General features: G+C 39.8%; 2 protein-coding genes across 4 annotated transcripts in view; both read right to left on the reverse strand.

The window, feature by feature from the left end:
* The window catches only part of LOC128889841 (pancreatic triacylglycerol lipase-like), a 25698-nt gene extending 18681 nt beyond the window's left edge, over nt 1-7017 (reverse strand). The window contains exon 1 of one of the 2 annotated variants that reach the window (XM_054147859.1): nt 6706-7017. In XM_054147859.1, the coding sequence (XP_054003834.1) occupies nt 6706-6707 (2 nt within the window). In that variant the 5' untranslated portion in view covers nt 6708-7017. The remainder of the gene's footprint in view (nt 1-6705) is intronic. The other variant, XM_054147860.1, reaches the window with a different exon arrangement.
* A 3131-nt stretch (nt 7018-10148) lies between these two features.
* Nucleotides 10149-22268, reverse strand: LOC128889845 (pancreatic triacylglycerol lipase-like). Of its 2 annotated transcripts, XM_054147866.1 has the most exons (8): nt 21915-22268; nt 20815-21373; nt 18935-19206; nt 17575-17845; nt 13155-13394; nt 12256-12489; nt 11327-11651; nt 10149-10826 (listed from the first exon to the last, which is right to left on the reverse strand). In XM_054147866.1, exons 2-8 carry the CDS (start codon nt 20981-20983, stop codon nt 10721-10723), a joined length of 1617 nt encoding a protein of 538 aa, XP_054003841.1. In that variant the 5' UTR covers nt 20984-21373; nt 21915-22268; the 3' UTR covers nt 10149-10720. The 2 variants fall into 2 exon arrangements, with proteins under 2 accessions (XP_054003841.1, XP_054003840.1); XM_054147865.1 differs by having other exon boundaries at nt 20815-22268.
* Nucleotides 22269-23242: the final 974 nt, after the last annotated feature.

A 23242-nucleotide genomic window follows, 5' to 3' on the forward strand; every position in this document is an offset into this window, starting at 1 on the left:
CCACGCTAGGCAAGTAGTCGTTTTCCACGTACAGCAAAATATTAAAGGCACGCTGTGTCTTTTCCAGTTCATAACGGATATACCCAGCGTTGATGCAGTATACGATTTAAAGGTTCATTTACATTGGAGGAATTAACTTAAAATGAATTAAATAACAATTATGGAAGAATGGAAGATTGGAAGATCTACTTTCCGAGTATTTGCTTGTTTTGATTCAGAAACTGTACAATAGATTGATTTAAACCAACTGTTCTGCAGTTCTTCGCAATTTCTTCTATTTATGTGTCCTAAACAACAAGCTATCCTATTAAATCAGTAATAGGATTAGACAAAACAATACTTATATCCGTTCTAAACTTTCCAAAGCTAGTCACACCCTTCTAGAATATAAACAAATTCTGCGCAGTCGTTCAAATGCTCTACGTTAAATGAATTACACATGATCGACGTGGTCTTGGAAATTCTCAGAAGACTAAGTCGAACACTAGACATGCCAAGTCGGTACAGGTGATCATAGAAACACGAAGGAAGAACCTCGACCTAGTGAGACACTCGTGCAATGTCCGAACTTGTATAACCATGTAAACCTAGCAACCGCTTGGACGATTTTCGTGTGGCCACGCGATAAGTCTGAAATCGTTACGCGGTATCCGCGCACGCCTACGTAGATGGAGGCTTGTCCCTGGAGAAAGTTTGCGCACTTGCCTCTAACTATGCCTATAGAACCGCTGCTTTTTCCTCGCGACGCGAATGCTTCGAATATCTGCGGTGCAAACAACTACAAACTGACCAGTCGACGGAAGCAATTCAACGTTTTCAATCCAGAAGTTGCGGTCATCTTCAGAAATAAATAAATCAGATTTATTGTATCGGGCGTAGAAATTAATTCTGACCATTTCGAAAGTAAACTTGAACTTTCAAGTATTCGTTACTAATTCTGATAAGTAGTTAATCTATTGTCAGTCGTTAATCATTGTAATCATCACCAATTAGGATTAGTAATTAGCTCAATCACCAATGATGAAAATAACCAATCGTCGAAGATGTTGTTTATTACAATAATTGATCGTCGTAATTGTTAACTATCGCAATAACCTGTTGGAAGAATCACTAATTATCATCAATGATTCGTCATTCAACGAATGAGCAGCCTTAAGATTATATCTCCACTAATATTACCAACCGCTTCACAAATTTTTTTAGCGAATATCATCCTTTCTACTTGTGGTAGACATCATGCAGCGATCGAGGTAGTCGTTTAATAATCGAACCTACATTAATCGAAGCAACGAATCAACGCAACGAGTAAAGTATTAACAGCTGTACTCGGCACACCTACTCTCATCAATCACCCCCTTACTTATTTCATAACGATCATCCCCCTTATCATGCAACGGCCAAGGTTCTCCTCATTGTAATAATCAATGTTCCACTGAACATTGTTTTATCACTTCCAAAACAGTATGGTTCCCAACTCTACCGCAGTTGTTGTCAGTTGTACGTGAATATTTCTGATTGGGGCCTCTCTAATCCTGGAAAGATGATGCATGATCGCAAAGGAATCCATCGAGTGAGAAAACTTATGGCGTGCAGAATGCCAAAGATTCAGGATATAGGAAGTTCGTTCACTGTTCTTCCACTGTGTTCGCACGCTTCGGTGCCCCTTAGTAGCACGCGATTTCCCTGACACGTTAGCTCCTTCTCTAAAGATTATTTGACGTTGGAAAATTACTGTATCCTGACTATAGAAATCGTTCCAGTATAGCAAAATGAAATCGTCGATGTTTATTGTATACGTGTACAAATATAGTACGATTCGAGCACATCTACTCTACGCGAGAATCATTTTCTCGAAAAGAATAGATGTTGGGCTTTTCATCTTATTTTACTTCTGTATATTTCTATTTTACCTCTTTTCTCTTACAGAATTAACTTTTACTCCTAATATAATTGATAATTACCGAGGGTTTGACGTTTTCTTAAAAAGCTAAATATTTAAACAAATGTTACATAGATTTCGTGTTTGTTAAAAATTCAAACGTTCAACTTGATGTTAAATAGCAATCACTTTATAAGTACATATTGTATGGGAACATAATTTCTTTGAAGACGTAGGAACTGCTCAATTAAAGCCCGCCTATTAGTTTAGTATGGTGATATTATCACACGATAATCCCATTTACATTTTTCGTATTGCGCAAGAAGTAAGAAAGTGCAAATTACTCAGTCGATTTCGCCATCTAACGTCGAATTATGTAAAATAACATCGCGAAATCGATGGCGATGGCGAAAATGACGTTCCTTAATTCAGTTTTTTTGGTCATATCTGATTTAAAGTTGAAATACATCTGCTCGATACGCCGGTGATCGCGCCATGTTTATGAAATCATCTTGCCTCGATCAGTCCATTCAATATACAGATCGTTTCTGCAATTGTGATACGACCGGACCGTCGTTGATTTCCTGTGAAGATGTAAGTCAAAAGAGACTTCGTTTCCAAGAAAATCGGGCACGTTAGATTATCATTTTTATTTTTATTTTCATATTTGTAATATATATTACACCTGTGTCCTAAAGGTTTCTTCCGTTAATGATAAAATAAATGAATATTTAAACAAAACGAAACGAACAAATTTAAATAAAAAAAATGGTAATGGAATAAGTATGTTCACTTTTGTTATCAAAATTCCTGTTACATAAACCGTCGAAAAATTGAACGAAAAGCAGCAACGCGTTACGGTGCCGTTTTAAGGTGTCTTTGCCTGTCGCCTGCTGAGAATCTCAATTATGTCCGATTGTAAATGGAAATTTCGATCGTGATCTGAGCGACGATTGTTTATTATCGTGATTTATGATTCGACGCTTCCTTAACTTAGCAAAACTTTATTAAATGAAAATTTGTTATTTACTAAATTATATTCTTTACTAAATAGACAACTGAAAAATGGCTAAAGCACTCTCGGAAACACTTCTTACTGAGTGTTTGCAATGTTTCAGCAAATATGTCCTACGTCATATTGTTCTACACTCAACACGTACATAACAACGTAGTTGACGCACGTGTTTTGTTTATTCAGCAATCGAAGATACGTAGATTTGTTCTTAATATTTATCAATCGATCCTTACGATGTTAGTTTACGATGAGCTTCAGGCTCTAGAGTTAAAATATTGTTCTTCTGTGCGTACTATCCAGTGATTGAAGCTTAAATTAGAGATCAGGTTCTAATAACAACTCACACATAGTTTCTACGCATTTGTACACGTGTATCCGTACTTTTTCTTCGATTCATTTTTATCTAAGACTGTACTTGCATTAATAAAGCTGTTCCTACTAAATGAAGTCTTAAAAAGGTAAAAAGAAAGGAGTTGGACGTTTTGAAAAATTTATTTGTTAGTAACCGAGAGACACTGAAAGACGAGAATGCCTTTAGACATGTATTTCTTGAAACAACGAAGCATTTTAATCAAAGACTCGTATGAAAAAGTTGATGAAACGTAAACTGTCTCCACGACGAAAATTGAAGTTTAATTTTTAGTTAAAATGTTTAAATGAAATTAGATAACGAGAGGACATTACGAATAATTACATTAAATCTATTTTATTTAGAAGGTGTATAAATTTAATAAACTTCGAGATAATTAAAGAAACGCTTACGATTTGCAATCTGTGATGTCGAATCAAGATTAACTTTAAATGCAATTGTATGAGAATCAAAGTTTTATATAAAGTCATATGAGATCACCGTTTACGTTTCACAAGTCATTCAGTCAACTCCAGTGTAATGTTGCAACTTGCCCCGTGCATGTAACTATATGTATTCGTTTCTAAATCAGAAGGTCAACGAGTAAAATATACCTAACTTCGCAACCTATTAATATCGTTGATTAATAATTCGTTGGAAATACAGCTTTCACCGTTGCATTTGGCGTTGACAATAAAATGCTTCTATTCCTTTCGTACGAAGATCCGCAACAATGGAGCTATTCGTTTGCTGACAAATAAATTACACAACCGTCAATTGTGTCTGTCTAGGCCGCCAGGAGGCTAACGCGAAAATAATAGCACCTATCGCAATCTCTATCTGCGGCAATCGCACACAAGGAGATTGGCCATGACACTGGCAATGTAAAGAAGACTCACTTTCTGGGTAAGAAAGTTTCCCATTGTTCCTGTTATGGCCTACCATCTACGGTCCAAGGCAAAATGATTGCCCGCCCTGCCGGAGAAAATACATTTTTATTTCAGATTGCAGTAAATTGTAGTTTTGTATTGAGTTCGTGTCGGTAGTAATGTCGACGTGGTTGGGAATACTGATGTAGGTTTCTGTCTAGAGTCCTGCGCGGTGCTCACGAATAGACGTGTTCGAAACGTGACGAATGTAACGTAGTTTATTTGAGAGTAGAATTTGTTTTGAGAGTAGAAATTTGTTTTATTAGAATGTAGTATTAAATAACGTTTAATTAATCCTACTAAAGCATTGGACGTGGTTTGTCGAGTTACAAGGACTATGTATTGGTTTATTTAAAGAAGGAAAGAGAAACGTAAAAGGTACAGAGATAATAAACGGTCAAAAATATTCTAAAAGCAATTCGTCGATATTACAATCATAGGTGACCCGTAATCTACGGAGCATGTGCTGTACAGAGATGAGATGTTGGCCAGCAAGTCTGACTGGTGATAGTACAATCTCCTAGATCATGGTATACAATTCTATGATATAATATAGATTATAATACGGAATTCTGTGATGTAATCATGGAGCCCACAGGGGCTGTAGCAATTTTTTTATTGTAGCTACAGTACGGGCTTAGCAATCACGAGGTACCTGAGCTATGGAGAGGCCAGTGGTTCCCAACAGTCCACTGGTATTCCTAAATGAGAAATGTAATGTAAAGTAATGTAAATCAAGATTGAACCGAATGTAAAGAATTAATAAATTCAAGGGACATTAGGAAGTTACGTGACTTCGCACCCTTGTAAGTAAAACTCGCTCACTGTCACGAAGGAGATTATACCGTTATTGATCAGACACGCTGGCCAGCCTTTTATTTTCGCGTAATACATGTAATATGTAGTTTTCGGGAGTTCTTTTTTATATATTTCATACATCATTTGATATGAAAAACTGAGATTTTTAAAAAGATCTTTGCTAAGGTAGAAACATGAAAATAGCAGATGTTTCCTCTTGAAAATATTTGCTGTTTGAAGTCCAAGTCAGACGGAACATGTTTCCTTGAGCAGTTTGTCATGGTCAAGGAATCATGCAAGAAAACGTTGCCTAAATCATTGGCAAAAGTACGTATTTTATTCGAGGCCGGAAACTTTCAGCTTTAGTCAACACAATAATTCCTTGATAACAAGCCATAAATCCTGATCCGTAGGGAAACGTTTAACGAGTACGATAAGCAATCTTAAGATTTCGAGGAATATCGTCGTGAAAAGAAGGTATTAAAAAAAATGGTTGTTTGTGGAAATATACGTTTCAAAAGCCATAGGTCACATACCGCTATTAAGAAGGAAGGCTGTTTATATGAAATATGCACGAATGTGTATGTTTATTTCAGTCGGAGAATTCGAGAGATACAGTAGACGAGTACAGAATGTGTTGTATTAAAAATAAATTTCGACAAGAATAGCTGTTTTCAAAAATGCACATTTTAAGGTCCATAGATCGCGCATGGCCTCTAAATTTGGTCTCTAATGAATATATTACGGACGTCTGTCAACATAACTTCGTCTAAACGACTGAACGGGTTACCATGAAATTCCATATCTATCTTTAGACTCTGTATTCTCATCACAGGATTTGAATTAATGTTGAATAAATGTCGGTCCATGAATAATAATAATTATCCCTTGTAACTTCTCGATTCCCGTGACACACATTCTTCATTTGCAAAAACCGATACTTTCCGAGTAGTGTCGTAACCGATGTCGCCTGTCAAGCTCCACTGGCCCGGAGGGGAACCCCCCATTTGGCGAGAACACCGATGATTATACAACACGTCAATTCTGCGAATTTTGGGGGAAAACGAGCGCGATAGAGTAACGAGGAGTGACTGGCAAACTTAAATACAGTGTCCACCATTAATGAAACGTCAATTTTTTATATTCGATTACTGAATAATACTTTTCTCATATTTTTCATTATATTTTCATAAGGATTTCCTCCGTAAAACGGAGTCCAATCACTACTTCCTTGGATCTTTCATTCTTAATCATACGTTACTTGAATCATCTCAGAAATTCATTCATCGACAACAATTTCACGAAAATGCACCGACAAAACTAGAGTTTTTATTAATTAATACTAAAAATTCTTAGAATTTTATTTCTCATCGGTAATTGAAACCGGAACTGAATAATTCACTTCTTCTTTCTTCCTGAAATTTTCACGTAGTTACTTCCATCTTTCATCGCCTCCCAGTTTGACTACCTCGTAATTCACAATTCCGATTCAGATACCTACATTCTAATTTAATCAAACGACGAACTCCAAATTTCTCCCCAAAACCTTCTCTGAACTACAAATTACAACGCAATTGAATCATGGAGTAATCCAATTACTTCATAACGATCATTCACGGAGTTATTCAATCGTAATCGGGACTAACTCTGTCGTAGAGACGCATATGCTAGTAAAGCGCATAGACGGAGCCAGTCCTAGGACATTGCCGCGCAGAAAATCATAAAGTAAACTCACATTTTCGAAGCCTCTCTTTCATGTCACGGCCTCAGCTCGCCCTCGATCGATCTCCCATATCGTCTAGCTGAAACGGTAGATCCTATATCGAACTGGTCCACGTGGTCCTCGCGAGCCCTCGTTCCGCGAAGATGTCTCGCATCACCGTTCGATAGCTATCACCGACTCGCGCACCAATGTTTCGTGCTACCTCGAGACCTGACTCTATGAAGAACACGCGCCAAAAATGGGAACAAGATGCGACGCGGTGAGAGGCCGAGGCTCGACTGAAGCTCAGTCACTGAACACCGACGTGACGGGCATTCCCCTTGATCCGAAATGTCTCGCCCACCACCAGGTGGTATATCCCCCGACTACCTGCCTGCCCTGGCACAATGCAAACGGCCCCAGCCAGGTCGGATTTTCTTCGATCCTTGCGGGACGATTTCGTAAGCGGTGTTTTCACTTGGATGAAATGCGGTAGAGTGTTTTTCTACGCTAACCGTACGGACGTGTTTGGAGTCTCCTTGCTCGTTCATTGATGTCTTCGCAGACATGTCAGACCCTAGCAAGTCGAAACGGTTTACTCCATTTCTTGAATGTTTTTAATATTTTCGGGCTCGTAGTAGTCGAGTGAACCGAACCTTTTATATTAAAAATAAAATTTTTGTATGTAGAATTTATTAGGTTGTCCTAAATGTTCGTGGCATTTATATACTTCTACTTCTCAAATTAATATGTGAAATATACTCTTGAGTGTCACAAGAAAAGATAATCTGTCTCATTTCACGATAGTTTCTCACCTCTCTCAGATAGTCATTATATCGTTACTAGAAAATTTCTGTGGTTTTTTTTTTATTAAATTTTGACACGGTCTTCGGCACGAACTTATGGGACGACCTAATAACTCTGTGCCTTTATATTCAATCTTCTATAACCAGTGCCATGGGCAAAACCTTGGGATTCGAATAAATCCGAAGTTTGCCGATATGTTTGTCTCGTTTCCTCCTTGGAGAACGTTCAAAGGAGGAAACGAGACAAACATGTCGGTAAACTTCGGATTTATTCGAAGCCTACGGTTTTGCACATCGCTGTCTATAATTCTACTTTAAACAGATGTATCTTCTCGTCGTTTGGGTACATTAATAATTCGACGTCTTTGTTTCGAAAAAGTGAAATTTCAAATATTTCTTCAATCGTCATTACTGCTTATTCCAATATTATCAGCAGTAACTTTAATATCCTTCTTCTATAAACGCATATATATGCGTTTATAGAATATATATATATCCTTCATTGTTGCACGCCGCATGAACGTGCAAATTACATTTAACTTTCATCATCGGAAGTAACTCTCACTTGGATCCTCGAGTCAAATTATGGGGCACGGGCAGGCTCTCAAGGACAGTTTCCGTGCGCGCTCAACCATGGATTCGCTCGGACATAATATGGTTAACTCATGGTCAGGATCGACCGAAGACCACTATAATATCCGCTATTTTTAAACGAAGCGACGATTAGCTTACAATTAGATCACAGGCTCACTGTATTCAATGATTACAGTTTACTGGAATATGATGCATGATAGAGCTGTGGAAAGGGTTTTCTAGGAAGAGCTTTAAGATTTTGTGTTGTAATCAAACACAAATTATTAACTAGTGCGTCGACTGATGATCGTGACGATTTCGACTGCTGCGAGAGCGTACATGATTACAATTAAACGTGAAAGGTAATCTCGTTTAAGTATCCATTCCATTTGTTGTCAAACACAAAATCCTAAAGGTCCTTTACGACGATACTCATTTTCGTCTAGTTCTACCAAGTAATGATGTTGGAAGCTATTGTGTTGCAATCGTCTCCACTATTTACATCCGTAATCAGCTAACTCAGTAGCGTTACGTCATTTCTAAATCTGTAATTAATTGCCTCTGACGTAGTTCCGCAGGTATTTTTTTTTTTTTTTGTTTTTATTTCAAAATACAAGAAATCACCAGCGCGAGACTTCAAAACAATTTTTTCATTTCCATTCTTATCCAAATAGAAACATTATCTCATCGAGTTTCATATTTGGTGGTCGCGATGATTAGTGACGATCGCAGTTGTAATGATTGTTGTTACGATCATGATCGACTGCTGCGAAAGCACACGTGATTACATTTAAACGTGAAAAGAATTGACAAATTAGATAATTAGTAATTGCGACGATCGAGCGACGATCAACGGTGGACGATTAACGAGATATGAGTGACAGAAAATCCATAATTGATAACCAACAGAAAATGACTGTCGTATACGTTGTTTGTTATTACGATTATTCGCGTACTAATATCGCACTAATTTGGACCTGCCAACAAAGAGCAACGACTCGTACGGCTCTTCGTAAATAAATTCTATTTTCAGAAGACGCAGAATTCATTTCTACACTTAACACAAAGGAACATTCATTCAACCAAACGTAAGGAACATCCGCGAAGAGGAAACACGTAACGGATACAATTAACTGTATCCCGCGAACAAATTAATTGTAAACGGTCTAGGCCATGCTATTCAAAGAGGATCCACGCTTTCCACGGGAGGACACCATGGCTATAAATGACGGGGTTGCCAATCTTCGAGCAGTGATTTATCGGCGACGTATGAAAGCGGCTGCCAAGGTGAAAGAAGCACGCGTGCATAATGACAGTGAAAGGAAAGGTGGCTTCGAAACCGGCGCTATTATGCTCCACTCGCGCATTCAACTAGGCGCCAACAAAGACAGACTACGGAAAACGTTCGCCTCGATTCTGAAAGGTCGCGTTTTCCGGCGCGAGGAAATTACCACCGTGGGATGTCTAGCTCGCTACGTTGCAATTACGCCACGGATCAAACACGAGAGCCGCTTTCAATGTAATAGAATTGCTGGCAGACGGATCGACTCCGACTGGCTGAAACCTTGAGAATGGAAGAGCACTTCCTTGTCGCGACGTTCGACCAGCGGGCCCGAAAATTTACAAATGGGACGAAAAATCGAATTTCTCGGTTATCAGAAATTAATTTACTATTTCCACGTTGCAGCATCGCTGAAATAGAAAAATATGGTCGAAAGTAAAGTTTCTTGAGTAGTTACACGTTGTGACGTTGCCGAAATAGAAAAATTCAATCGAAATATAATGACCAGAAAATATCCTTCTCTCGGTACTAGGAAGATTTAGTTCCTTTTAATTTCATTGTATTATATTGTAGAAGAGTGGGGACAGTTTCTCTACGATATTACTACTTCTACAACAATAACTTCTTATTTTTATCTTTATGTACAATAGAACATTGTCTAGCTCACGTGTAATTATGACCATAACATCGCATGGGTTCACATCGTCTGCATCACAGAAGAAGAAACTGTTATGCACGGAAATAATGGATCAGTATTCGAGATGAAGTCAAAGTGAATCCTGGAACTAGTAAATGGGAGCGTCGAGAGTATCATCTATAGCATGAAAAAATCTATTTTATTTTTTTTAAACAAAAGTAATACAGATTTCACATTAAGAAAGTTGTAAAAATAGTTTATATCCTTCCTTTCATGCATATCTTGAAGATTATGGACGAAACGCAATCAGCATTGCGCAGTCTAAAGTCACGACAGAATTAATTCACCGCTCAAGACCACTAAGTGCTTCGTTCTTCCATGGTGACATAGAAGAAGAGTGGCGGCCAATTAATCCAGTTCCAACCATTATTTAATAATTTAAAGCAGACGCAGTACGCGGTCGAAGAACAAAGCTGCTGACAATTAAGAAAACAATATCGATACTCTTTGCTATATATTTCGTCGAACAGTTCTTGCAACAGTTACCATCTAAGAGTATATTTGAAACAATTATGTTTACATTTGACTAACTATTCACAGTTTTTAATCGTAAAACTGTTGCACTGTTTACTGTTTCAAGCATTACGCAGCAACACTTTCGGAGTCATTAACATTCAAATCGTATTATTTATGTCGTATTAAATCGTAAATTAAAGATCCGTAGGGGTAGGTCAAAGATGGAGTATATTATTATGTAGAAACCACGTTTAATTCAACGCTTTGACAGTTCTTCGCTGTAAACATTTTAGGCTCGTTGGCAATCAAAGCTTTCGTTGCGTCCGGACACACTGTGATCCTAGATTAACAAAAAAAGAACAAACATGTTATGAAAAAAAAAAAAAACAAATTTTATGTCAAGTGGGTACATTAAAGGGTTAAAAGGGGGACAGTTGGAAATATTAGAGAATCTTGTAAATATAATGTTAAATACACGCACCAGATCTCAAAAGTCTACGTGAAATATTTTGGGTGTAATAAATGGGCTCGAAATTGGTGAAAAATATACTCCCTTAATTTCATTTAATTGTGGACTCGAAATTATGCCTTTTGGTTAGAAACAAACATATTACATTCATGACACAGTCGTCGTTGTCAACATTTATCCAAAGAAATTTAGTTTAGATGGTTTATAATTCACGATGCGATAAATAAATGTTTATTCTTTCAAAGGTAAAGTTTCTCTTGTCAAGTACAACACAAGGATTTTCCGTTCAGTCTAACTGGTGTCATCTGCCTCGTTCGCAGTCATTGACCGAATCGTCAGTTCTAATTACTCCGTGCCCTCGGAATACGTACCCATGAGCAGCTTCCAGACTATCAACAACTAACGAGTCAACGTAGACACGTGGAGTGTGAAGAAGCCTCCACGTGAGAGGGTTGAAGACAGAAGCTTGGTATTCCCAGGAGATTTCAACCGCTTCAGGCTTGCCGACCACTTCACCAGCCAGCACGACTACGTGAGTGCTACCTGGCTCATAGTATTTGGAATGTGAGCTGAGTTTCATCTTTTCCGTTTCCTTGTTCTCACCCAGAACTCGGATAACGAACATGCCAACTTCGCCACCGTGGTCTAAACTCTCGTTTGTTTTGGAGATGTTTATCGTTACCCTGTAGTGACCCCCTGAAATTGTGTAAACAGATAGATTGCTTACTGAAAATTCACAGAACTCACGATTATTCGTAAACCACGAAGTGAGTTGAAAATGGACACTTCTTTGGTAGGATAACGGCACAATCGGATGAAGAGAACGGCACATGAAGTACAGGGTGTTTCATTTAAAGTGGAGTGGTTCAATGAAGAAGCAATCTACGGTATTTTACCCGAAGAACACGGTTTGCAACTGGAAGTCTCGTTTAACCCTTTGCACTCGAGAGGCTCTCAGTCACTATTAGGTTTCACGCAGCAAATCCTACAATACCTAATGTTTCTTTAGGTTTCGTTTCTTTGGAGCTCCAAGTAAAGGTGACCTTATTCTCAAATCTAGATAGCTTAGAATTCATGGCAATAGAATGCTAAGAAAGCATCTCGAGTTGCTGGTAGATACCAGAAAAGAAGGCCTCGAGTCCAAAGGGTTAGTATCAACATTTAAGCCTGCATAGAAGCATAGAAACCTAGAAAGGCTGCAACGAGTGGAAATAGCGAAATGAAGTACGAGAGTGTAATGGGATTCGTTGACTTCGATGGCGAGCACATTAGAAATGAACGATTCTAAGGAATTACTAACTGCAATACGGCTTCTCCGAGCTCGTCATTAGGTAAACAGAGGCATGGTAATTTCCTGGTTGAGCGTCCAATCCGAACCTGGGACAGTACTGGTTCACGCAATCGAAGCAGCTGCCTTCTTGAAACTTGTTCCATGAGGAGCAAGGAACAGCTAAGAATGGACACGCTGAGTTGATGCTCTCTTTGAAGTATTCGCAGCTGCGTATATGATTGCAGCCTAGGAATCGCTTGATGCCTGAAATGGAGAACGGATTGGCAGTCTTATGATTAGAGTGGCGGATGAAATGATAGCCTGGTTATCGTTATTTTCCACATTCGTCGAGCAACAGAAACACGGCGGTTATGAAATTCCACTAAAAGGGATGCGAAATAATTGATTTTATTGTGTTGCTTTATAAATAATCATGATTTCGGTGAACCTTCTGCAAGTAGCAATTTTTAATTTGTTTGCTAAATGGACGATGCTGATATAGTTGATTAAGATCTATTACGTATAATGGATCATAGAATAATATAATTGGAAATAAATCGCAAGGTAAAAAACGGGTTATTTATGAATCAATCCAATATTTCATACCGAGTTGCAAGAAATTTTAGTTTTGTTGATTTCGAATATACCCTGTGGTCGTAAAGCTGTCGATCGAATCTCAATGACATTCTTTTTATGCTCAATTTATACACCCTCGAACCTAGTAACGCCACGTTAATAACATTGTGAGGTCATTTCTTCTTTACTTAAATTACTTTACTTAAATGTTCAACAAAATATAACGAAAGTTTGAACACAGCTCATCGTGTAGTTTCTTTTTCAAACAATCTCTAAAAGTTCTTCTTTTTGGCGTGCGCCATTACAGTGTCGTGGCCCATTAAATAAATAGTGTTACGAAATAGAGATCTCACCTCGAAAGAAGCTCCCACGTTCCAAGGTGATTGAATTCAAAACACTCTCGTTGCAACCGGGCTGATTGCGACCGCCGTTTGGATAGAAATCTATATGCGCGACAGGTTGGGTGATACCGAGGCCGCCGCTGATAAAAGGATTGCAATCGGTATGGATGGCCGTGACGAATGTGGCGTCCGTCGGATCCAGTCGTACCATAGTCGACGTGTTGCTGAAATGCGGTTCGGCTGGATCGAGGCCTTTGACAAAGAAAACGAAACGTGAGATGCTTCCCTGAACGTTGCCATAACCTGGTGGATCGGCTCATCGTACACATTTGGGAGAAACCGACCGGAAGACATGCTTCGGGCAAGTCTTAGGAGTTAGGATAGGTATAGTCGATATTGAGTGGCGTGCAAAAGTTTCCAGCCAGATAGATCTTTCACTTTATATTCCGAAACTAATATCTAAAATAATTTTAACTAACCATGGGTATAAGGGTATGACAAATGAAAACGGGGTAAAAAATAAACTCTGTTTATTATAGAACGAAGTTGTTTGCATCCACTTTGTTTGCTTAGGAACATTCGGCACACGTGTACATTTAATGAATTGTAACATTGCTAAGCTGATCAGATGTACACTTTGAAAGTCTAATGACCTTTATCGCACATTTTAATTTGATCATTGATGACCTGATACACATTAATATAACATTAATGAGTTATTGAAGATAGAATGGAGTTGCTTTGATAAAATCCTATAATTTTCTAGAATTCACGTATTATTTTTATTATAATTCATGTTAATTTTCAGTTTGACTTTTGGTATATAAAGCACTCCATGTAAGTATACAGGGTGTCCCAAATCTCGGGGAGGAGCTGGAAATGGGGGGTAGCTGAGACGATTCTGAACAACAATTTCCTTTGCAAAAATGTCGGATGGGGCTTCGTTAAGGAGATATTAAGCGAAAACCCCGACCAATCAGAGCGCGCGTAGACCGTTGGAGCGGCCGCGGTAGCGAAGGCTACGCGCTAGGTCGATGCTTCGATGCACGTCGAGTCACTTGTTCGCGTGCAAGCGCGGCCACCAGCGCGTAGCCTTCGCTACCGCGGCCGCTCGAACGGTCTACGCGCGCTCTGATTGGTCGGGGTTTTCGCTTAATATCTCCTTAACGAAGCCCCATCCGACATTTTTGCAAAGGAAATTGTTGTTCAGAATCGTCTCAGCTACCCCCCATTTCCGGCTCCTCCCCGAGTTTTCGGACACCCTGTATATTTCGTGTATTGGGTTGTCCGGAAAATCCATGCCGATTTTTGATAGTTGCTGCAGGTCTGAATATGTCGAAATGGCTGAAAACAAATAACATATGTATGTACATCCCTCAAAAGGTGGAAAGGTCGTGGAACAAAATAATACCTATATAATTCAATAAATATACATATAAATAAATGTACATTACAATTCAAATGTGCCTTCGAGGTTTTCTCTTAAAAATTGGCACGAACTTTCTGGATAACCTAATATTATTTTAGCGTTCTTCTTGCCACTGCTGAATTGTTTCCTGCTGTATAGATTTCATATTAAATACCTCTGTACCTAAGTCTCAATTTGTACAACATCGATAAGATTCATCGGCTATCAAAAGAACAATAACCCATCAGTAACCAACACCGTCTGCCGAATTAATTTCAGTTTCGAACTGGTTGGAATTTATTTTACGCACGTCTTCGACGCGAAGCCATCTTTGAGGCCAGCTCTTCGTTTTTAAATCTTGTTTCACCTTGTCAAAAAGCCCGTACGGTAAACGCAACGCAAGTATTACATGTCCTTTCGTAACGCGAACCGCGTTACATCTGCATTGCGCAATGGCGGAAGTCATTTTTCGGTCTGGCGAGATACTGAATTAAAAGCGTAAACCGCGAAGGAAAGCGAGCCTTACCGCATTCTCGACAGGACTTTTACATTTTCCTACAAGAATGCTTGACGGATTACACGTCTAATTTACCAGGAAGTGAATCGCTAATTGTATGATAACCAGTTATTGTGTTATCGAGGTCTCAGGAAATTCTGAGGATTTTTCTACGAAGTTTCCCGCGATGTTTATAAACTGACAAAATCAGAAATGCACAATTGTTCTGTATCTAATACAGGATATGAAAGACATTCAAGAGCTTCAAGATGATGCATATAACGCGAAACTCGAATAGTTTTATCCAGTTTAACCATTTGTTGGAAAGAATACATACAAAGGATACGTACTGTAAAACGGATAGTATCTAGAGAATATTTACAAATCATGAATACATTACTCGGCACGATGCGCTTGATTAATCATTCGTAACGTGGCCTTTAATCTAAACACAGAGAATTCTTGGGAATTTATTTTCTGTTAATTATGCTCGGTGAAAGGAATTTGTAATAATATGGACCATAACGATTCATGTCGGAGATGCATAATCACCTCTCCTATTTCTGTTTGCAATCATCATTACAAGTATTGTTGTGTAAATAATAAAATTACCTGTTACGTCCCGGAGGAATAGGTGAAAAGCTCACCAGGGAGCTTTTCAGAATTCGCGTTTACTATAGTATTCCTGGATATGATTATGCACTGCTTTAACTGCATAAAACTTCATTGTACTTTTGTCCAGTTCGTCAATGTTAAACTTAATTTGCGTAGTGGACGTCGTTAGGCTACCAAAGTGAACTTAAACAATTTCATTTTACCTTCGACTACTTCATCGATGTTGAAATTAATATGTCTGATAAATGTCAGTAGTCCCAGAGAGCGGATTTAAATCACTTCAGTTTATTTTTGGCCAGTATATCAATACTCAAATTAAAAATTTATAAAGACTCGTTTCTCCTGCCACGTTTGCGCCTGACGAGATTGTCCTTGAACGAATGGGAAAAATGTAGGTATACCTTCAGGGGCAATGCGTTACTAAATAACAATACGCGCAAGAACGTGACTGAAAAATGTTTGAATATTTACGTTTCCCTCTCTGAATAAATAACGTGGCACTTTCTTTCTGTTCCCACTTGTTTCCAATCGTTACGAATATTTTATGAGTCATTTTATTCTTAACACGCAAAACAAATTCAGAAGATGGACTTCGAGTCGATTTCTATAAATTTGACTCGTTTAATGACTCCGAACCCCGTTATTAAGAAAATCGATCACGAATATAGAAAGTTACGAGTCAAATACACTTCTTTAACACTAAAATTTAAACATCTTCGTAACGTAGAGTCAATCGACGTGGCTCGTGAATCCTACGACTGACGTTGCAGCCAACGTATTATTCTAGCTGGCGTTACATCCAAGGCCTCATCGTTTCACCTGCCACTTCTTGGTGTTTCGTGCTCCCTTATTCCACTTGTTTACCGGATCTTGTCTTCGGGCGGGACCAAGGGCGTAAATGGAAGGCTCGTTTCGTCTCCAGTCAATAACTGATCCGTCCAACCCTTGCGAAGGGAGCCGCGCCGCGTTTCCACCCCGTCTGCACAAGTCAAGCCCGTAGGAGGGCCTTGGCTACCCTGATTCCACCCTGCTTTACAATTCTCTCATTATCCTGTTACGCTCGTTCCCAGCCAAGCTTTCGTGGCGTTCTGATGTCCTGGTAATTCCCGATGGGATCGATAGCTTACATAACGTGGTTCGACTGATCGAATCGCCTCCAGCTACCCCCCAGCCACAAGTGGATTGATCAGAAATGGGAAAAGGTTCTCGTGATTGATAGAGTTCCACCTACGGAGACGTGCTTAACTAAGTCCAGGAAGGCTGATAATTCTGGAAAATGTGCTTTTTCCTATGCATCCTGATCCTCGGAGGCTGTGGCTCCTTTTTTTTTTTTTTATCGTAGTCACAGTTACGGTTTAGCCGTCCCGAGGTACCAAAGCTATAGAGGGACCAATGAGCCCCAACAGGCTACAGGCATATCGCTAATGGAACAGAATTACGCAAATGCAGAGTAAATTTTTCAAGAAAGAAATGGAAAATGAAAGGATAGAGTGTGTATATTGAAGCATTCTCGTGATTAATGCGGTTCTATCGACGAAGAGGTGTCTAACTAGCTTCGAATGTACTGCTAATTCTGGAAATAATTGCTGCAGTGTTTCTAAAAGCCTCATTCTTGGCAAACACGTTTTGGTCACTTATGATATTTATCAGAAGAATCGATCACGTTTGCTGTTTTCGACAAAAATGTTTACACAGAAAAGAAACGAAAGATGTATCGGGAAAGGTCTATATCATGTCCGTATTAGATTTTTCGTAGTTCCACAACGTGAAAACTACCACAAGTATAAAATCCTCGATTAAGAAAAATGAAATCTACCGCACTGGCTTGTCCACCGATGGCGCGGTCTTTTTGTTGCCAGTGTAGATACACCAACGAAAGGAATTTATAAAACGACAAAGTCTGATCCACTCACCGGTAATTCTTCCAAGTTGATGTTGATACGAGTGTCGCATGAAGTACCCGATGTAGCCGCAAGTATGGGCGCCAAGACTGTGCCCTATGCAGTGCATCTTGGCCGCATCCATTCCGCCAATTTTGATCATCTGAGACGCCAAACGGGCTGTCATGGCACCGACGAGTCTCGTATTGGCAACGGCTTGGGTGTAAGGTGGACCTGCTCCACCGATCCAGTTGACGATCACCACGTTGCAGTCCTCTCGGAGCAGTAGCTCTTTCATCGTTTTCTGCAATGAGAAATTCGCATCGATGGAGAAAACAGATGTTCCAAATAGAATTGGGCCGATGGGACGGAGAGGAGCGGCGGAGATGACTAGCAGTTTGAAACAAATGCAAGTCGTCCTCGGGGGTTGTAGCGGTGTTTCTGTAAGCTACAGTACGGGCTTAGCAACCCCGAGGTAACCGAGTTATGGAGAGGTCAGTGGGCGTCCAACTCGTAGATGAGTTGTCAAGCAACGAAGACATAAGAAGTTATGCGATATAGGAGGGCCAGTGGGTCCCTATAGAGATGAGAAGTTATGCATTACAATTTGAAGTGGCCAGCCACGGATAAGAAGCGCAGAGTTATGATGATACGATTGTGAAATGTAAACGTAAAGATGTAAAAAAGCGGGAATAACCAGTATTAGGAAGAGAGAATATGTAAACATAAAGATATTTTGTTACAGGAAATGGTGTCAATAACTATGTAAATGTTTCGCATTAAATAAAAATACAAATACAAACATATGCAAGTCTGAGCCTGCATGAATCGGTATTGCGATTCATGGCACTCAGGGTATCAGTTGGAGGTGGCTTAGCCATCCGCAGACGTCACGGACCACAATGGGGATTGCTCAGCGTACCTGAAGGTCCCCTCTGCGCCGGGAGGCCCGAAAGGCCGACGGATGTGTGAAAAAAGGGAAGAAGAAGAAAGGGATGCATGGAAACAGGACAGAATGGCAAGGGTGGGTAATGCGTGTATGAGGGAAGTAAGGTAGGCTATAGAGCAGCTGAGAAACGAGAGGAAGTTGTTGAGGTGGACGAGTCGTCGAGTTGTATGGTATTAGAGTGTGGCAAGGTGTAGAATGGTCGTAGAAATGAAAACAAGATGCGATTGTGTGTCTAGTTTTTTTTGGTGAGAATATATTTTACAGAATTAAGTTTGTCATAAAATATATATTTTCAGCGCATGAAATATATCTGCGTGTACCACAAATGGTATATGCGGATATATTTGTGAGTGTAGATATTATTACTTCATTCATCTGAAATCAGAATCTCAAATGCAATTTTTCAAATTTTCTCTGAGGTCTTCGAATTACGAAATTACGTACCGAGACCCATGTTGTATCGCCATTATCGAGGAATCCATGAACGATCATGTAGAGATTATTCTTCTTTCGAAACGGCAACCCCCGAATGGTTTCGAATTTGTCAATCTTGATCTCGTGGGGTTGTTCAGGGTTGGTACGGGTATAGAGTTGGTAACGGGGGTTGATGCTGTCTGGGCGTGCAGGAAACGAAGAAACTGGTCTACTTCCTCCCGACCATGGTGGACCGATGTAGAAGCAACCGTATGGTTCGAAGCACCTCCACATGTACCAGCCTGTGCAATAAGTAAATCAAACTCGATAAGGTCTGATGGAAACGTATTTCTAGTTGAAAATTTGATTGGTTAGCGAGATTATAGAGAAATAGTATTAATCTTTTTGAAAGTTCTTCCATAAAGAGGTTAAATGAGGCTGTATTCTCATTTCGTTGATTTTAAAATTGTCCACGGTATAGAAGTAAGGCATTTACTTCGGTACGATTTAAAAGAAAAATTAAGCAAATTGTTATTTGACGCTTTTATTTTTATTTGGCCTATTTATAATCTTCTGTGCTTAAGTATTCATTTCCAGGAACCTACTCACGATACACAACACGAAAAAATATACGTCTTTCGATATACCTAGTAATAGTACGCAGAAGTTAGTTTCAACCTGGATTAATATGGAGTAATGTAGGAAGTGTTCCGTGTAAGTCGTAGAGTCTTCCTAAATAAACCAATAGTTACAATGTTAACAAGTGTGCGAGTTTCAATGAAACTGTACAACTTTGGTAACTAAAAACTCGCCTGTGACGTTACCAGACGGGCATCTATCTTACGAAGTCGCACGCATTTATCAATGTTTACAGTGGATCTACGTTTCAACAACGCGAAATGAATTGCTATGCTCGTCAGGGGTTATCTGGCACGTGTTATCTCTGCACGTTGCGTTTGATCAGTTCCTCGAAGACTTCGCCATTGTTTTGTCTAGTAGTTGGATCAACGATTAGCGTGGTTTGCATGCACGTGACTGGCAACTTGAACCACGCTTTCTATTTTCTTTCCAATTTTGACGAATGCATCGAATTGTGTAGTCACGTCGATAGTATTATTAGAAAGAAAGACCTTTTGTGATTAGGTGGACTTTACCCTCTGTACTTCAGAGTACTTGGTTCCATTTTTATAAATCCTTCATTCACAGATCCACCGTGCGATGCGATAAAAAATATAGTAAACAAAATTTGACGATAATTGTACGTGGTTTGTATAACAGATATGCATTTATGAAACATAGTACGATACCGAGTGATTCTTCGATAACCTTGACCTTGATATACACCGCAGAGGTGAAGGCACTAATCAATTTTCCCAAATAAAATGATAATAAATTTCACCTATATCGAAGATTCAAGTTTTACAGTGCTTGTTCATATTTGTTGCATGGCTGTTCCTCGCGAACTGACAGAACTCCGAAATTTACTATTATACAGACGGTTATAAAAAGATCCCTTAATTTTCATCCCTCGATGACCTTATAAACATTGCATTTACACCGCATTTGCAAATTAACACGTTGACTGTCATTTTTGAACTTACAGAACTCACGACCAATGAAATCTAATAAATTGCAAACCTTTTAATTACATTGCTATAATCAAAAAATTCTATGAAATATTAACGACTTAATGAAGTATTAGACGTTTCTATTCTTTACACTCTAGTTTGGGTAAGTATCAAGATCGTAACTGGACACGGAAAACTCGCGTTGCGGTCGATCTGTTGATTTATTATAAAAATTGCCCTTCGTAGTGCTTCAGTTGGTACATATCGCTAACGTCAAGCTCTTACGCAAAAGAAAATTTCGCCGAAATAGAAAAACCATGCCGAAATTGATATTCTACTCACTGTCCTGGAAGTCGAATCGATTTTCCTCTTCTTCCGGCGACAAAGTAGTGGTCGTCACATTATGTATGTCGATATGATTGTCGACAGCCTGGAGGCTTTGTTTATCTTTTATGGTCGCAACAAGGTTTGCGGTAACAGCAAATATCAACATCGTCTCGTTGAGAAACATTTTGCGTCACTGATGCTCCGAAGCACCGAAGCTTCTTCGAAATTCTCGATCCTATTTACCTTCGCCACTACCTTCGAACCGTCGCAACGGGGACAGAAACTGAAGAACACGAAACACTGAGTCACCAAGCGCACCAGAGGATGTCCACAAAATCCGCAGGCTTCAAAGTCTCTGGAACGGAATTCACTCCGATTGGTTCGTTCGGAACACGATGAACACTCTCGAGAACAATTTCTTCCTCTTCATGGTCTCTGGACTTGGACGATCAGAATCAATGACTGTCGGAGGTGGTCTCGAGTTAACTACGTACGCGCGTCATCAAGAGCAGAAGACGAGGCGGTTCTTCCGTCTGGCTTTGACTGTGACCATTTCTGATCTCCGATACGCGCCCTGATAGTTCACCAATGCGTACCAAGAATGTTAGAAGAAAAAAAAAAAAAAGGAACGATTGACGTAATTGGAGATAGCTTGACGGGAGAGGCGCCTTGGCAACAGGGTGTTGCAAAATAAACGAAAACTCGGACGGCGGTATCAGCGGTTACTCGTGGCGCTGGGATACAGTGCGGGATAAAACGATAGCCCACCCAACGTTTTTGTTCATGTGTAGAAGTATATGTACGAAGAAATAGTTGAATCGTTTCGGTATACAATCTAGACAAAATAAGAGAAGCTTCAAGATGTACTTGAAATGGCAGAAAGTGAACAAGTTCGAGTGCGCTCAATATTCTAACCAATTGAGGTCTTTAAACTGTACTATTTTGGATTTTACATATTCATATAACCAATTTTCATACACCAACACATCGTTTTCTATCCCTGCGCATTGTAACTAATATTCCTTGCCAACACTTGAATCACTCAAAAACATAATCCCCGTACAATATCATCTTTGATATACTTGGAGCTGTAGAAAGTATCTAAATACAAATACACTTAATATTTCCTCTCGATGACCATCATTAGCTGCTCCATAAAATTCGCGCGGTCACATATTCTCGCGAAAAGCCATCAGAAACTCCATGGAATAATGGTAAAGTCGCCTGGAAACCCGTCATGCTCTATAACATATATATCTCCTCGACGAAATCATTTTACAAGCTACTATCAAACGTTCCTCCGGGTCGACTATCGCATACGCGACGTACACGTGACCTGGCATGCCAGCGCCAAGAATTCGGTCAAACTGCAATGTCGACGAACGTTTCGAGGGTTCAAAGTCACGGACGCAGGCGACTTTCCTATCGCCGAGTAACGAGCTCACCGATCGAGCAACCACTGGGTACTAATCACTAAAAAATGCCGCTGTCCGGTCTTGCTTTGCTTTATCACACGTCCCCCCTCTACTCCGGCTGTTGTTTCTCGTTGTACGCGTTCCGTCGACACGACGAAGTCATGAGAAGACGAACGAGGCCCGACTCTAAACAAAAACTGCTCCGTCGGGGAACCGGACGAACCACATGTGGTCCGGGCCCTCAAAAGGCTCGGTCTTTTCTTCCCGGGCCCGATTCTCAGTCCTTAACTGGTTCACGGAATCTCGTCGAGCAGGCCTTTGCGAACGGTCTGCGGCGCAAGTTTCCGCTGAACCGTCCGTCCGTTGTCCTACTTAATTAATGTTGCGGCTAATTAGCAGCGATTGAAGGCGACTGGGATGCACCCGCCCAGTCGCGTCGATTCTTCTGTGGCAGGGCCTTCCAGTGCTCAACGTTAGAGGGAATAGCAGCAGATAGCTTACTCGCAAGTATATAGGAATTTGCCTTCGATTCCTATATATACTTGGTATGCAAGCAACAGTAATTAATTAATGATCAAACTGGATAAAAAGGAGTAGGAACAGGAAAGTCGTATAAAGAGAGTACGGATGTTTGTCGTTATCAGAATTATCGTTGAAATGAAATCTTCGTAAAGTCATGTACTTAAAGAGAGCATCGATGTTTATTATTATCAAAATGAACATTTCCACGAGAGGTTGTGCTGCGGCGTCAGTTCTTTTGGAGGACTCTCAAAGGGCCGCCACGAGATACAACCACTCGTGTTCTCATGGTTTCCTAGTAAAAGTGCGTAGGCGTATGCCCTTTAGGGACCAACAGTCCTTACTCCCATAAAAGGGCTCCCTTATCCTTTAAGGGCCATCCATTGAGTTTTTGGTCCCTCTTACACTTCGGTTTTATGAGCTCCTGTCGCCGAGGCTTGTGCTTCACTCAGCAGAACGTGTTTACATCCTTGAAGTACCGTTTCAAAGGGCTGCGTTATGAAAATATA

The sequence above is a fragment of the Hylaeus anthracinus genome, unplaced genomic scaffold (assembly GCF_026225885.1).
Source record: "Hylaeus anthracinus isolate JK02 unplaced genomic scaffold, UHH_iyHylAnth1.0_haploid 11997, whole genome shotgun sequence".
NCBI classification, from domain to species: Eukaryota; Metazoa; Arthropoda; class Insecta; order Hymenoptera; family Colletidae; genus Hylaeus; species Hylaeus anthracinus.

What these genes read in the sequence shown, in the direction of transcription:
- LOC128889845 (XM_054147866.1), bottom strand. Translation starts at nt 20,983, where the DNA reads ATGTTTCTCAACGAGACGATGTTGATATTTGCTGTTACCGCAAACCTT. An exon ending in CTCGGAGAAGCCGTATTGCA is followed by an intron (nt 11,652 to 12,255) that starts GTTAGTAATTCC and finishes ACACAATTTCAG; the next exon opens with GGGGTCACTACAGGGTAACG. An exon ending in AGTCTGGAAGCTGCTCATGG is followed by an intron (nt 10,827 to 11,326) that starts GTACGTATTCCG and finishes TTGTTAATCTAG; the next exon opens with GATCACAGTGTGTCCGGACG.